Here is a 15,671-nt window from a genome sequence, read left to right on the forward strand (position 1 = left end):
TTCAGACATTGATTAATGGACTGGAGAAAAACAAATTACTTTTGGATTACTGTGATGTTTTTAATCAGCTGTTTGTACTTTCATTCTGATGGCATCCATTCATTGCAGTGGATCCACTGGGGAGCAAGTGACGTAATGCTAAATTTCTCCAAATCTGTTCAGATTAAGAAATAAACTCATCAACATCTTTGATGGCCTGAGGGTAAGTATATTTTAAGCAAAATATAATTTTTAGGTTAACTGTTCCTTTAAAGATGTAAGAATGTGTAATTTCATATTAATTATAAACAGAGGCCATGTGGTTGTTGCCCGGCAGCACGTTAATGGCTCCAGACCAAATAAGCATTTCAAATACGTGGAGGTGGGCTTTTATAGCACAGCTCAAACCATCTTCATTTCTGTTAAACCTGTAGATCAGATACTGTACATCATAAAATCATCTGCCTGGATAGAAACCTTAAGGCCCTCGAGTTCCAATAACAGGAGGAGACAACATGTTTTTATTATTTTGGACTATTGTGATCCTAAGATGCAAAATGATCACACACAGTGGAGTCACAAGGTAAATCTGAGATTCAAAATCTAATTAAAACTTGGAAATAAATAGATTGTTTTACAAGGTTTGGGGTCAGTAAGATAAAAAAAATAAAGAAAAAAGTAATTAATGATTTTATTTTGCAAGGATGCATTAAATTGATCAACAGCGACAGAAAAGATATTTCTAATTTTACAAAGAATTTCTATTTCAAATAAATGCTATTCTGTTGGAAATTTGGTTCAATGAGAATAATAAGACATCTTGAGCACCAAATCAGCATATTAGAATGATTTTAGAAGAATCATGTGACACTGAAGACTGGAGTAATGGAATAAACATTCTCAGACATACACACACACACACACACACACATACATACATACAGTACATGTGCAAATGTAAAAGCACCCACCCAAACGAAAACAGCTCATAACACAGAGTTAAATACCTGTCCAAAAGTATGTGCACGCACAGACACCCAGATTTGTGGGAGTATGAGTGAATCAGTGTGATCAGTGCCAGCTTCCGCAGTGCACCTGCTCAGGCTCCAGAACCTGACCCTGCTCACAGACACGGAGTGAGATCATCCTCCAGGAGCCATGCAACGGAAACATTCCTCAGGAGTGAAACTGTGTCTTCCACCTATTCGGGAAAAACATTGCCTTTATTTTTTATTTTTTCAGAAGCTCTTGTCTTGCCCGCTGCTTGGAGGCAAGGTCCCTCTGCTTTACTAGGGGAAGTGTGGCACCCGGTTCTTTATGCCACCTGTGGGAGAGAGCGTGTGTGTTTATGGGTAGGATGTTATGTCCCTATGACCCTCGAGTAAACCCGGCTGTTATTGTGCGATCAAAGTCCTGACATCAGTCTGGCGGGGAAAGCTGTTTGTTTTCACAGCGTGTCTGGTTGGGGTGAGATGACTGAAGGCAGACTTCCCATTTACTCGGTTCCCACACCATGAGAGAAAAGAGCACATGCTATGATGTCACGTTGTGTGCCTGATTCCAATTAAGTGCTCTATTAGCATGCAAAACTGGCAAAGACTCACGGTGTGTGCTATTGCTATATTATTAATGGGTTCACTCTCACTAACACACTCAGATTATTTAAACTCCAAACATGTCTGGTAAACATTTGAAAATCCAAATCAAGTCAGTTTTTACAGGAATAGTTCACTCACAATGAAAATTCTGTTATTATTTGCTTGACCTCAGACAAAAGTAAAATCAGCCACATCTAGTTTCCAGGCAACCATACACAAAATAAAGCACTGGACATCATTTTCAGGAAGAGACATTGTATATGTGGTGAAGGAAATCGTATGGCAAATGTGGCTCATGTCATTCATGTGCAAAAATGTGATTTTTCCCTTTCCAAGTGAATTCTGTGCATGTCCACAGTTACAATGATTTACAGAAAACTGACGTAGGAGCATTTTTAGACACTTATGAGTTTAGTTTTCGCTCTCTACTAAAAGTTAAACAGTTAGGAAATTTTAAAAAAAGCATCATAAGACAAAGCCAAAATTACCGTATTCCTTCTGTAGTCATATGAGAAACAGATGACAATTCAAGCCATTGTACACTGATAATCTTGCTCTACAGTCAAGGACCAAAAAAGTGAGTTGAACCTGAGAACCAGGTCAATCAGATCCATTAACAAATCATTCTTTTGAACCAATTCTTTTAAGTGAGCTGATTGATTCAGTTCACAAATCAAACTGCAAGGGAAGATTATCAGTGAATAACGATAAATACTTGACAGGGAAGATTGTGAACTGGCTTTGGAAAAGTCCTAAAGATGTTTCAGAATTGTGTTCCTTGTTTCCTTGTGTGTTCCACAGGAAACAAATAACATTTTAAAACAACATTTAAAATCTGTCATCATTCACTCACCTTCATGTCATTCCAAACCTGCATTTCTTTCCTTCTTCTATGGAACACAAAAGAGGATATTTTGAAGAATGTTGGTAACCCAACATTCACTGGGACATTTCTCAAAATATCTTCTTTTAAGTTTCACTGAAAAAAAAGTATGTCATACAGGTTTGGAATGACAATAGGGTGAGTAAATGATCACAGAATTTTCATTTCTGGGTTAACTATTCCTTTGAGTCAGGTGAATGAAATGGTAATTTGTTAACAAGAACATCTGTGCTTTGTGAGCTATTAGTGCAAGACATGTCAAACAAATCCTGGTAAAACATAAACAGGGGATTGTAATGACTTGCAGCGTGGGTAGCAAGTTACAGCCTCTGTTTTTGTGCAGCAAATGAAGGACATTCTTGTACAAGCTAAGACAATCCCTCATATGTTTCCTGAAAATCGGATAAGGTTTTATAATCAGTTTTCAGACAGCCTGTGGAGTACATTCTGAACTTTCCAGAAAAGGCTGAAAAGTTGATGGTTCTGGCCACATTTAAATCTGAGGCTTGTAAAGAACAAAACGTTACTTCTGCGGATAAAGAGAAAGAAACACCCATACGTATCTGTCTTGGAGTAAGACCTCTACTATAATCTCCTCATCAATCTCATTTTCACAATTCCACATTTGGACTTGATATAACATGATGTTCTTTTCTACTTTAACAGCCACGACGTGTCTGAAGTCTAACTTGGACAGGAAAACAACAGAGGTGGAGGAGGACAGGCAATGGGCATGCCTTTAAAGTGAAAGGGGAATGATGAAGATAGAGGAACATATAACAGGGAAGCCAAAGGCTGTCACGGTGCAAACACAGTTTGGGACTCCGCACTATATTTGGTAAAAGTACCGCTAAAGTGGGAGGACATGTGCTCTGCATCAGTCTCTTTTATAGCGCTAATGATACAGGTGTAAGCCTGAAATCATTTACATATAAACAAGGGCGTAGCAACCATTATAACAGGGGGGAAATGATCATTATACTTCAGGAGTTTCATTTTGCTTGGCTGCAGTTCCAGAGTAGCCTGCCACATAAAACGACTTCAAGACCCAACAGAAGCATTAAAGACTACATTGTCAAAGCACACGCAGCCGAGGGTTCAATTCTCTCTCTCTTTAACTTTCTCTATCTCTCTCCCCCACTAATATACATGTATAATACAATATTTAAAATTTAAGACAGTGTGATTTTTTTATGTTTTTAAGAGACTTTAAAAAATAAAATAAAATAAATAAAAACTTTTTGTAAGCTCACCAAGGATTTATTTGATTAAAATATACAGTAAAAAAATAAAATAAAATAATAATAATAATGTGAAATATGAATTTAGTTTAAAATAACAGTTTTTATATGTATATATTTTAGAATTGATTTATTCCTCTAATGGCAAATCAGAATTTTAAGCAGCCATTATTCCAGTCTGTAGTGTCACATTATCTTTCAAAAAAAATATTATTATAATCAATACTGAAAGTAGTGGGGCACAATATTATTTTGGACACTTTGGATACTTTTTTCAGTAGTTTATGAGAGACCGAAGGTTTTTTTATATATACAAAAAATTGTAACACTTTGTAACACTGTAAACATAACATTGAAATTTTTTTATCAATTTAATTTATAAAATTCATGTATTTCATTCAAAAAGAACAGAAAAAAATCTTACTAACCCCAATCCTTTGAACAACAGTATATGTGCTTTTTGTACTACATACATGTACATAGGGATAGTTCATTTCTTTCTTTATTTAAATAAAAAAAAAAGAAGAAGAAGAAAAAGAAAAAGGTTTTTCCCCCCTTCCATTTTTTTTATTTTTAACTCAAGCAAATTCGACAGACACAGGAAATTGGGGTCGAATAGGCTCATGGTTCCCACAAAACAAACCCAAAGCCAAATGCCATTTTTATGGCATTAGTGTATATTTATTTACACTTTTAGTCTTGCACTGCCAGTATTCAGCCCCTGGCAGAGGTTCACTATAGGAAAGGAAATTGGTAGCAAAAGGAACGTGTCCTAGATTTAAAGTTTCTGATATTCATCCAAAGTTATTTAACATATGACCATTTTTGCTTCATCCTGAAAGGCTTAAATCCTAATCATTACCAGAATCAACTCTTGCTCTGCCCTTCACAGCTTCAAGGTGGTCTTTCTCATTGTATTTACAGCACTTCACAGTTTAAGCTGTGAGCAGATGAAACAATCATCGGATATGTCTGACACATACAAAACAGTGAGCCACATGTGTGTCTTAAGTCCTTATGGAGCACGGCAAGTCCAGTATCAAGAACTGCTTTCAAGGCCTTCTGAAGAAACATTGATCATCTATGTTAAAAATCGATTTCAACTCTCGCCTAAAGTGGAATAAAATCTCTGGCGCTGGAATAGAGCACGGTAAGTACCTAAGTACAAAGACCAAGGGGACTTGAGAGGTGAAAAGCACAACTTTAGAGTTGAAGGCCCTGGGCAGAAAGCATATGTGTGTCTGAGGTAGGCTCCTATTTGGAATGCCAGGGCCTTTCAAGTTAGGATATATTCATTTTACTGAATGAATTGGCAGAACAATAACATGGACTTCTTCCAAGATCACCATGTCTGATAAATGAGGCTTAGAATGAACATATATTCACCCTGATTGAGGTGAGAGTTTTTGATGTTCATGGAGAAATCCCATGTGATGTCCATTATGCCCAGAACTGAGATGTGAGACACATATTGACTTAATATTCACCTCAAACTGTTTCATTCTTTTAAAATTACACAAATACATCACTGTCTAGAATCTAAAACAAGGTGAAAGCACAACATGGAGGGTATTTCAGATCATGCTGCAGGGTATTTCAGATTATTAAATATTTAGAGGCCAAATGGGATTCTTAATCGAGAACTTTAAAAGCAGAAAATACAGACAATATGTCAAAATTATCACAGGCCAGAATGACTGAACTATGAACGAATGAACTAATGATCAACTGTCGAGAGTAAGAGGTGGGCAGTTCACACTGAATTCAGACTAAAACGCTTCATTTTGGTCTCATTTGACTGCAATAATCTGATCCCATGACACAGATGAGCTGTTATTATGTTGTTTGGCAAACTCTAGATGTGCTTTCGCTTGTTATTTTTAGTAATGGTTTCTTGCGTGCTTCCCTCCCACATGGTCCGGCTGAATAGTTCACTTTTATCTGCTTTCTGCTACCGAACTATGAAGCTAAATCAAAGTGATCATTGGCTTCTCTCATGGTTTCGTCTTGAATGATCACCCTGTCTAGGGAGTTTCTTTGCCTTCTGATATGGCTTACAGCCCCCGATAATAGGAACAATGGTGTCAACATCCAAACACTTGGGTAATCCTCTAAATTTATGCATTTGTTTTACTTTATCTCAGGAATGGTCTTTAATCTTTATTTTAACAGCCGTCCCTCAGATTTACAACCCTTAACTGCAGGGTTCTTCTCAATAAATTGTGATAGTTATTTTAATTCCCAGGTAGAGGTAAATTTTAAGGCAACTATGTGGGGGATTTCATTGCACAATCAAAGCCTCTGCATCAGAGGAACGGAATATTGGAATAAAATATTAATGAATTTTTTATTGCATTGTTTCATTGTTTCAACATAACATACAGCCACATTATTTCATTTTGTGGTTCCGACTTAGTGCTGGCAAATCCAATTAAAATTCATTTAGATTTCATATATTTATGAGCAGTCAGTTGCCATTATCACAAAATAAACCCTGACAGGATGATCAGGACCCCAGCGTGAGGCAGAGGGATCTTGTATCGCCCTGAAGGACTTTAATTTGCGATAATGACTGTCTGAATGTACATTATCCTGCTTATTACACAGCTACTTCCCAAATAAATGGGCATTAGATATTGATTCCCTTTTTTAGCCTTTTTTGTAGAAGACATCAAAGGCAGGCAGTTAGATGTGGATATTATACATCTCAAATGTTTTGTATAAGCTCATATCATAATTTACCTACCTGTCTCAACTTTGGAGTGATCAGTCCGCTCTGTCACCTTCTCTTGACTGATGAGATAATCAACAATTCTCACTCCGATTGGTGGCTCTGCATGATTCCATTCTATGATGACCAATGAACTGCTAGGTTCGTACGAATGGGACAGCTTGAGCCTGACAAGAGTATAAAATCAACAAAGACCATTTATGACTTAAAGATCTGAACCTCTACTTTAAAACCTCACTTCAGAAATTGTAAATTCCCTAAACTCACATTGGTTGAGGCAGAGGAGCACAGGTCGGGAGTCCATCAGTGCCAAAGGCATTGGAGTCACATCGACACCAGTCATCAATAACATCACCTTTAGCAGAACACCACAGTACACTCATCATGGCCTCTTGCAGAGCCTACATGAAAAGACAAAGATGCAGAGCATGTCATATTAATTCTAATATTAATTATATACACTTATTCTAATATTTTTTACACTCAGTGAAGTTTACTGTAGAAGTGGGGAAATGTCCTCTACCACCACTAGAGTGCAGCATCTACCTGGATTATGCATATTTTTACAGACCAAAAATTAGGATTGCTAATTTATTAAAATGAATGAATGGATGAATGAATGAATGAATGAATGAATAAATAAATAAATAAATAAATAAATGTTAATTTCTATATGCTTTAATTTATTTTGGTGGAAAGGGCCAACAAAATTAGCAAGTATTTATATTTCCATTCAAATAAATACATACATGTGTTTTTGATTGATCTTTAGGCTTACATTTCTGGTAAATAGCACCTGGATATGTTTAATTGATAAATAGACTTTTTCTTTTCTTTTTTTTACATTTTGCTATTTTTAATGTTCCCATCTCTGTACTGGTGCAATTGGTCCCACACAGACCACCTGTCGACTCCACTAACACATTGTCCATCCGCAACCTTTGTTTTCCCAAGGAGGTGTCCCAGCCTGGCTCATTGCTGCTTAACTTCAGTGGGTAACCTGGCAAGGGCTGCAGGGTGAGAGTATAACATTATGAGTCACAGATACCTGGTAGGTCTCGTTGCTGTTGACCAGCTCGTAGATTGGCGTGGCTTTAGTGATGTTGAGCAGCACAGGCTCTGCAGGACGTGCAGGCCCAGGGCTCATGTGGCAGAGGTGGCAGGACAGAGGGCACTGGCCCTGGCTGCTGCAGTCCATGCGCACCCCCGCCGCCATACGCTTGGCACCCGAGTCCAGCAGGCTGGCAATGTATGCAGGGTAAGTAAGCGTGCGTGGCTCTTTGTCTCGCTCCTCTGACTCGTCTGACGGAGAGTTTCCTGAAAAAACAGAATTCAACATGATTTAGTTTTGAAAATGAGTCCTTAGAATAGGGCTGTTTAATTGATTACATTTCAATTATGAATCGTGGTTGACAAATATAATTGTAACAACAAATATGAAAATATGATATATTATAAAATATTACAAAAAATTATTGTGTAACTATTAAGTATGAATATTATTATATGAATATAAGTAATACATATTTATTAATAGATGGTATTATTATTAATAATACATTTATTAATAATAACATTATAAAAGTGACAAATTAGGAAGCTTTGCTTCTATTTTAAGATCATCTGAAAATAAATATAATACTATAACTAACACTATAAATGTTTTAAATTGTTATTTAAAAAAAATTAAAACTTAAAATAAATGTTTATTAATTAATAAAATCAAATTGCATGTCAATATTTGTTCCATCTGCTCTATCATCATTTGAGCCTAAAATGGAAAGTGTTTTGAGTACAGCTTTGCTACTATTTTAAGCCCATCCCAAAAGTATATGAACTCACAGTTGCTTACTCTGCAGACCTCCCCACATACAAAAGCAATCAGCAAGCTCAACAGCCAATTAGGGAATACCCTTTCACTGCAGCACACTTTAATAAAAGGCACACACTTGAGATTTTAAAGACACACACACACACACCACACTGAGATTTTATGAGCCAACAGTGTGAGAAGAAAATGCAATGTGAGAACCCATTATTCCTTCAGCCTTTCACAATATCAGATGGGCCAAGTTTAGCCAAATATTTTGCATAAGAGACACACAAGGAAATGAAAATGCAGCACCCCATAGTACACTTAATATTAAAGCAACAAAAGCCCTGCTGCAAAATATGTAACATATATATTACAAAATATAATGCTTTCTTAATTACTCATAGGATTCTAAATCATCTAAATTGTATCTTCCATTGTATTCCTTTGAAGAAAAGCACTGTAGCTGTGCCAAGAAAGCACAAAGCTCTTTAAAAAAGGTCTGTTATTAAAAGGCCTGTAAATTGCACATTTTGGATGCCAATCAGAAAAGCTTGAGCTCCTCAGAAAATACTAATGTGTTAAAAGTGTTTCATCAAATTCGATGCCAGCTGTAGATTAAGAAGGCATTACCAATAAAATGCTTAGCCGGTGCTTTAATTAGACAAGAGTGAGAGAATGAAAAAGCAAGAAGAAATAGGGAAGAAGAAATAAGGAGGGCTGGAAGAGAGAGAGACACAGTGGGAGAGCTGCACACTCTACAGTGTGCCAATTTGCTTTGACATATTTTCTCTACAGCTCTGGGTTTTGACAGTTATGGCATGATGCATTGCAGGCCAAATTAAAACATGAGAGTGAAGGAAAACATCTCATTAGATAACTTTCATTTTAGTCAGTTGATTTGCATGAAAAAGCACAGAAAATCTTGTCATCTCTAGTGTCTCTTTAAGCTCAGAGCTCTTCTCGGTGAAGCAAAAGCCTTTGATATTCTCAGTGGTTTGAAGGATTGCCATTTATGACTGCATGCAAATTGTCAGCTGTGACAAAGGTGAGCATTCGGAAATTCCTTCGCACAAGCATATTTTTATCACCACCAACTATAGAAATTCCCTAAAATAAACCCTGTGCCTAACAAACCAAACACTAGATGGCATTAGAGCTCTAGGAGGGGATGGCAACCGCTCATGAAAGCAGAAAGGGAGGGGGTGACGTAACAAATTGCATTATCATGTCTGCACGGATCTGAAAACACAATCTGCACGATAAAGTACGAAGATAATGAACATTGCTTCCCCCTCTCTAATGGGTTTGACAAGTATGGAAAAGGATGAAACATCAAAATGGAAAGTCATGAATTTCTCTGCGTGTATCCAAAATCCAAGGAGCTTTCAGTCAATAATCAGGACATTTAAGCACCCCAGTCAAGCAATTTAAACGTGTTGCAATGCATCTAGGCTCAGGATGTATTTGAACACTTTAGCAAAGCTTGATAAGCTAATCTCACAAGAAAGATGGTGCATGATGATTATCACACAGTCCTTATTCAAGCACCTGCTTTGTTCACAGTGCATGTGGATTGAGTTTTAAACATCCAATCACAGGGAGCTCAATGCTAGTCCACAATAACATGTAAATACTCTTCCAGCCAGTCTCTTTCTATCTCACTTCTCTCGCCTCTCCTGACCAGCCTTTCAATCTTTCTTGTGTTCGTTTTATTCGACCGGTTTACGCATGCAGCTGCTGGTCTTAACTAACATGCCCCTCTATCTCTTAATAAAAGCTGCCAGTGTGGTACAGGTGAGAGTGACTGGGTTTATTTAGCCGTGATTGGGCCTGCCTGCAGACACAAAGAGCAGTGACATCTTGTTTGTGAAGCACGAGGGCTAAACTTATTCATCTGTTGGCCAGCACGGCGTAGCTGGTAACGCTCCCCAGGACCTCGCTCTGCAATCCGGGGCTTGAATCTGAAGCAATTTGCAACGGATTCTAACATGCCTTGCGCAGAACCGGCTGAGGGCTTTATTTTTTATTCTCAAGAACGACGAGGCTTATATCTAAGCCATATTCCACGGTAATTGTCACAATGTGCAGTACAGGACACTGTTTTGAGCTGTAATTGCATGCAACTAGGAGGAGAGACTGACATGCAACAATTTAGGGATTTTCTTGGAGAGATAACCAGGTAAGAATGACTCACAATCACATCAAAGCAGGCGGTGATTGTACAAACATTGTTAATGGGAACTAAGTACCAGGAATGTAATTTGTACTGTGCAGTACACATAAACATATTTTTGCAGTTTAGATGTATAGTTGTGTATATTTATAAAATGTGACCCTGGACCACAAAAGCTGTCATAAGGGTCCATTTTTGAAATTGAGATTTATACATAATCTGAAAGTTGAATTAATATACTAAGGATAGGACAATATTTGGCCGGGATACTGAGGGTGTAAAAAAATCTAAATATTGAGAAAATCGCCTTTAGAGTTGTCCAAATGAAGTTCTTAGCAATGCATATTAATAATCAAAAATGAAGTTTTGATATATTTATGGTAGGAAATTTACAAAATATCTTCATGGAACATGTTTTACTTAATATCCTACGAATTTTTGGCATAATATAAAAATCGATAATTTTGCTATTGCTACAAATATACCCGTGCTGCTTTTATATATATATATATATATATATATATATATATATATAAAATACACATGCATTTATTTTTTCATAAAATTTTTAATTATAATAATAAAATGGTAGTTTGAGTCAGTAAGTCATTTTAGCTGACATCTAATTTTAGTTGACAAAAATAATATTTTGTTTGATGAGAAAGAGCAAAATTATTTTATATATGATTTTTTTACATGCAATAGATATTTTACAAAACATTGTCCTTAATGTGACCATAATATTCTTTCTAGATTTTTCTTCTCCAGAAAAGTGCATTGTTAAAATTTTTCATCAACAGTAATTTATTTAAAATATAAACTACTACTAATAATAATGCACATTTTTCATCTTCAATAACATTAAAGCAATTATAAAAAAAACAAACAAAAAAAACTTTTTGCCAGTAATTTCATTAATGAGATTAACACTCCATTTCGATTTCTAGTTCGGCGGACCACTGGAACCCCTACAGCAACAGTGCCATAATCAAATATTTGCAGTCTGCTGTAAGTATCCCTTGGAGTTAGAGGACGATCTCAGCAACAGGGATTCTGTGCCAGCCAGGTGCCATTTCCAGGGCCTTATCTGTCTGTGCACGGCAAGCAGCTGGCATGCTTTTCACGAGCGGATTACACGCTAACGGTGCTGTTCGCTCGTGCTATCATTTCCGCTTTTCGGGGGACATGCCGACCTTCAAGCGCAGCTCAAAACTTTCACTCCTTTTAATTGATGGATGATTTAGAGGGTGTGTGAAAGACTTTTGAAAGACAATGAAGAAACAAGATCAAATGCGAAATGACGGCTGCATTAATCTGAGATTAGAGTAGAGTTATTAGCCTGAGGAGCATTAGATTGTATAGTAAGTAAAACTCAGAGATGGGCTCCGCCATTTTCTTATTTTGCTTCTCTGTCCAAGGCTAAACTATTTTGAGTCTTTTTACAAAAAAAGAAAGAGGAAAAAATGCTAAGAGTGCTGAAATATGCATTATACCTCTTATACTGGCAGTGTAGGATGATCCAACATATCTGTGGTAAAGAAAAGGTGCAGAAATATTTTGAATGTGGAAGAAAAACTAATTTCACAGAAAGATTGAATTTTGCAGTTCGGATAAGAAACAGAATGGTTTTAGCTAAGAATGGTTTCCTTCCCTTAATAATGTAGTTATTGTTTACTGACCATCAAGTCTATGGGGTCCAAAAAACCTTTGAAAGGAAGTCATAAATCAACAGTTTTCTCCAAAAACAAAATGATGTCATCATTGACTCGAATGTTGGATGATTGGAGGAGAAAATGCAGGATTTTAACCCTACCCTGCCTTTTTGAACCAAAGTACACAGATGAAGAATTAACCATGTGTGACTTTTCCAACGAGAAGATACAAATGTGCATCTCATAGCTAGTGCAAGCTGAGCATTTGTGGTTAAAAAGTACATACTTTTTTTTTTTTAAGATAACGACCAATCATTTTGCTAGATAAGACCCTTATTCCTCGGCTGGGATTGTGTAAAGCCTGAAACTGCAATTTGGACCTTCAAACCATTGGCCACCACTGAAGGCTATTATATAGAGAAAATTCCTGGAATGTTTTCCTCAAAACACTTAATTTATTTGAAAATTAAGAAAGAAAGACATGAACATCTTGAATGACATGGTGAGTAAATTCAAGAAATTTTCATTTTGGAAGTGAACTACTCCTTTAACACACAAAAGAACAGCACCACAATGAGGGAACTACCAACAAGTCATCTGCCCTGGTTAGAGACATCAACTGAAGAACGTCTACTAGAAACCAACAGCACAGAGAATACAGCAACCTCCAGAAATGCTGTCAGAGGAAACAGGTCATAGCTTTGTTTGTGTTTATCACTTTTTCTGTCAGCTAGACTCATGAATTGCTAAATATCCCAAATATTTTCCTCAATACATTTTAAATTCCCCCGGTGCTTCTATCAAAATTGAAGCATGCACTAACCGAGCACACACTGCGCAGCAGAGGCCAGTATTATTCAAGCGTGTCTGTGTTGCCGGTGTGAGAAGACGGTTCCACAGTGACCGGTCGAAAGATTAATTAAGAAGAGAAGTCACTGGGGTCCGGTTTGTCCAGACCTCTAAAATGAGTAACCAAGGCCAGGAGATGACTGCTCCATCAGGTTTCTGTCTCAAGCCCTCATTCTGTCACACAAACACATTTACGCACAGGTCACCCCGTGTTGACATGGCAGCAGGCCTACTCATTTTTAATCTTTTCTCTCCATTGTACTGGCTACATTCAGCTCTCTTGGCTTCACCTGCAAGAGGCTCAGAGACCCTCTACAGTGAATGTTGTACATGAAGTCTGAACTCAATAAAAACTTTTGCATGATTAAAAACCTACACAATTAGAACAAAATACATCAATAATAGAAATAACCTTGGGCTTTGCAAAAAAAAAGGGTTAGTTAAGAAAGGAAGAAATCCAGACGTTTTGCTGAACCCAACATAGTGGAATGACACTGATGACCTGGACCCATGCATAATACAGAGCAATCCTTTGCTGATAGAGTATATACTGCATGCAGCATGTAGGTAGGCAGGTCTTTTCAAGGTGGAGCATGTCAGTAATATGAACAACATGTCTGTTTACTCTGTTAATACGCAATTATTATGGTCATATTGAGACCATTTCATCATCAATGCATCATATAAAAGTAAAATGAGTTTTAAATAAGACTTTAACTGCTGTCCAGCAAACGCTTTGTTAAGCTGTGAAGGAGAACACAACAGCAATGACAGATTAATGTGTATCAGCAGAAAGTGAGGGCTTGCTAAATGAAGTGGCACCGTTAGTGTGAAGCTGGAATGATACATCCATCATGGACTCCACCAATGAAGCCTGCATATGGTTCGAGTTCTACACCAGTGGTCTTTGAGCGGGAGAACAAGACAAATGGGTTGTATTATCAGGTTTTAATTGTCATTACTGCACAAAGATTAACCTAGTTGTCATGCATCCAGCCAGGTATAATTAAGAAATTATTCACCTGTAATATAAACATGATTATCAATGATTATCCATTGTATTATTATGCATGCTACTCTAACTATAAAGTTTGATTTGACAGGACCATGTCAGTGATTATATGCACATTTTAACAAATAAATAATTTCCGTACGCATCTTGATTGGATCAAAGTAACAAAGCCAAGGACATGGGTTTAATTATCATGGTGCAAAATTGCTAATAAAATAGGGCTTTTCACACTGCACATACTGCTGGATAAAGCAAAGTTTCACACATGTACTTTTGTGGCGCCAACTCACAAACTGCAGTGCTAAAGGTATACAGTGAGAAATAATGCAGTGCTAGAACGTCCAGCAAGTTGTTTAGCAACAGACAACCAATCATAAAATGCCTTGGTGCTTCCTTCATTAAGTATTCATGAGCTTTGTACAGCAGAAACTGTAAAACAAGGGTCGTGTTTTACTATGTGAGAGAAGACTGAAAATAACAATGCTACCTGTGGGTTTACAAAACTACAGTGTTAAATCAGGGTAAAATGAACAGTGTGAAACATGAAACAGGAATTTAGAATGGAGAAAAGTCCAAATGTACATTTTGGATGCTGTCATTATATATATATATATATATATATACACACACACACACATATATTTTACATAGTAGCAGGCAGTATGCAAATAAGACTCCTAACATGGAGATAATTTGAAAACATTTTAGAATCATAACTGAGATGTTTCTAACTCTCCCTAAACAACCACCCATTTGTGCTAAGAATTAATGATGCTGGTGTACTTTCATTATTCACCATGCACACCCACCATAAATCAGTCTCTCTGCAGCATCTGTAAGTACGTACAACTAATCAAGCTGAAAAATACCACTGTCATGCTACATTTTCAAAAAAAAAAATGCTTTGTATCTGTTAAGGGATGTTGTATTTCAATTTTCATTACATGGCTCCATTTAGTAACAATGTTTTTCCCAAATTACATAGTTGTTTGGTGATAATGTTAAAGTGCACCTTTACAGTATGCATTCCAGCAAAAGCATTAGTCGTCGCTAAAGTCGTCGTGACGTATTGTCAAGTATGGTGACCCATACTCGAAATTGGTGCTCTGCGTTTAACCCATCCAAGTGCACACACACACAGCAGTGAGTAGTGAACAAATGCACACACACACACACACACACCGTGAACACACACCCGGAGCAGTGGGCAGCCATGCTGCAGCGCCCGGGGAGCAATTGGGGGTTCGGTGCCTTGCTCAAGGGCACCTCAGTCGTGGTATTGAGGGTGGAGAGAGCGCTGGACATTCACTCCCCCCACCTACAATCCCTGCCGGTATTGTCAAGTATGGTGACCCATACTCGAAATTGGACTCGAACCCGCAACCTTTCGATTATGAGTCCGACTCTCTAACCATTAGGCCACGACTTCCCCATTATATATAAACTCTTAATGAGAGACTGATAACGTCATGTCAAAAACTTCACAAGAATCCACAAGGAAAGCCGGTCAAAGTCATTCCGCCATCCGATAGGTTCAACTGTATTAAACAGTAAAATTACAGACAAATCTGGTGCATCAGGTATAGGTGGTTTTGTGCAAATTGTCATTTTGCCATAATTTTATTTTGTGGCACCATGATTGACCAGTTTTCTTAGCAATAACTATAATAAATAATTACAATAAAATATAATAACTATTAAAAAAAAATAATAATGAAACAACAATTAATAATGTAT

The 15,671-nt window shown here is 37.1% G+C and overlaps 1 protein-coding gene across 1 annotated transcript in view; it reads right to left on the reverse strand.

The window, feature by feature from the left end:
* The window catches only part of LOC306845808 (astrotactin-1-like), a gene marked incomplete at its 5' end in the record, with an annotated part of 150,731 nt that overhangs the window by 20,950 nt on the left and 114,110 nt on the right, over positions 1-15,671 (reverse strand). The window contains 3 exons of the mRNA XM_079378786.1: positions 6,448-6,599; positions 6,700-6,833; positions 7,481-7,749. Of these exons, the coding sequence (XP_079234912.1) occupies positions 6,448-6,599; positions 6,700-6,833; positions 7,481-7,749 (555 nt within the window). The remainder of the gene's footprint in view (positions 1-6,447; positions 6,600-6,699; positions 6,834-7,480; positions 7,750-15,671) is intronic.

The sequence above is a fragment of the Barbus barbus genome (assembly GCF_936440315.1).
Source record: "Barbus barbus genome assembly, chromosome: 26".
NCBI lineage: Eukaryota > Metazoa > Chordata > Actinopteri > Cypriniformes > Cyprinidae > Barbus > Barbus barbus.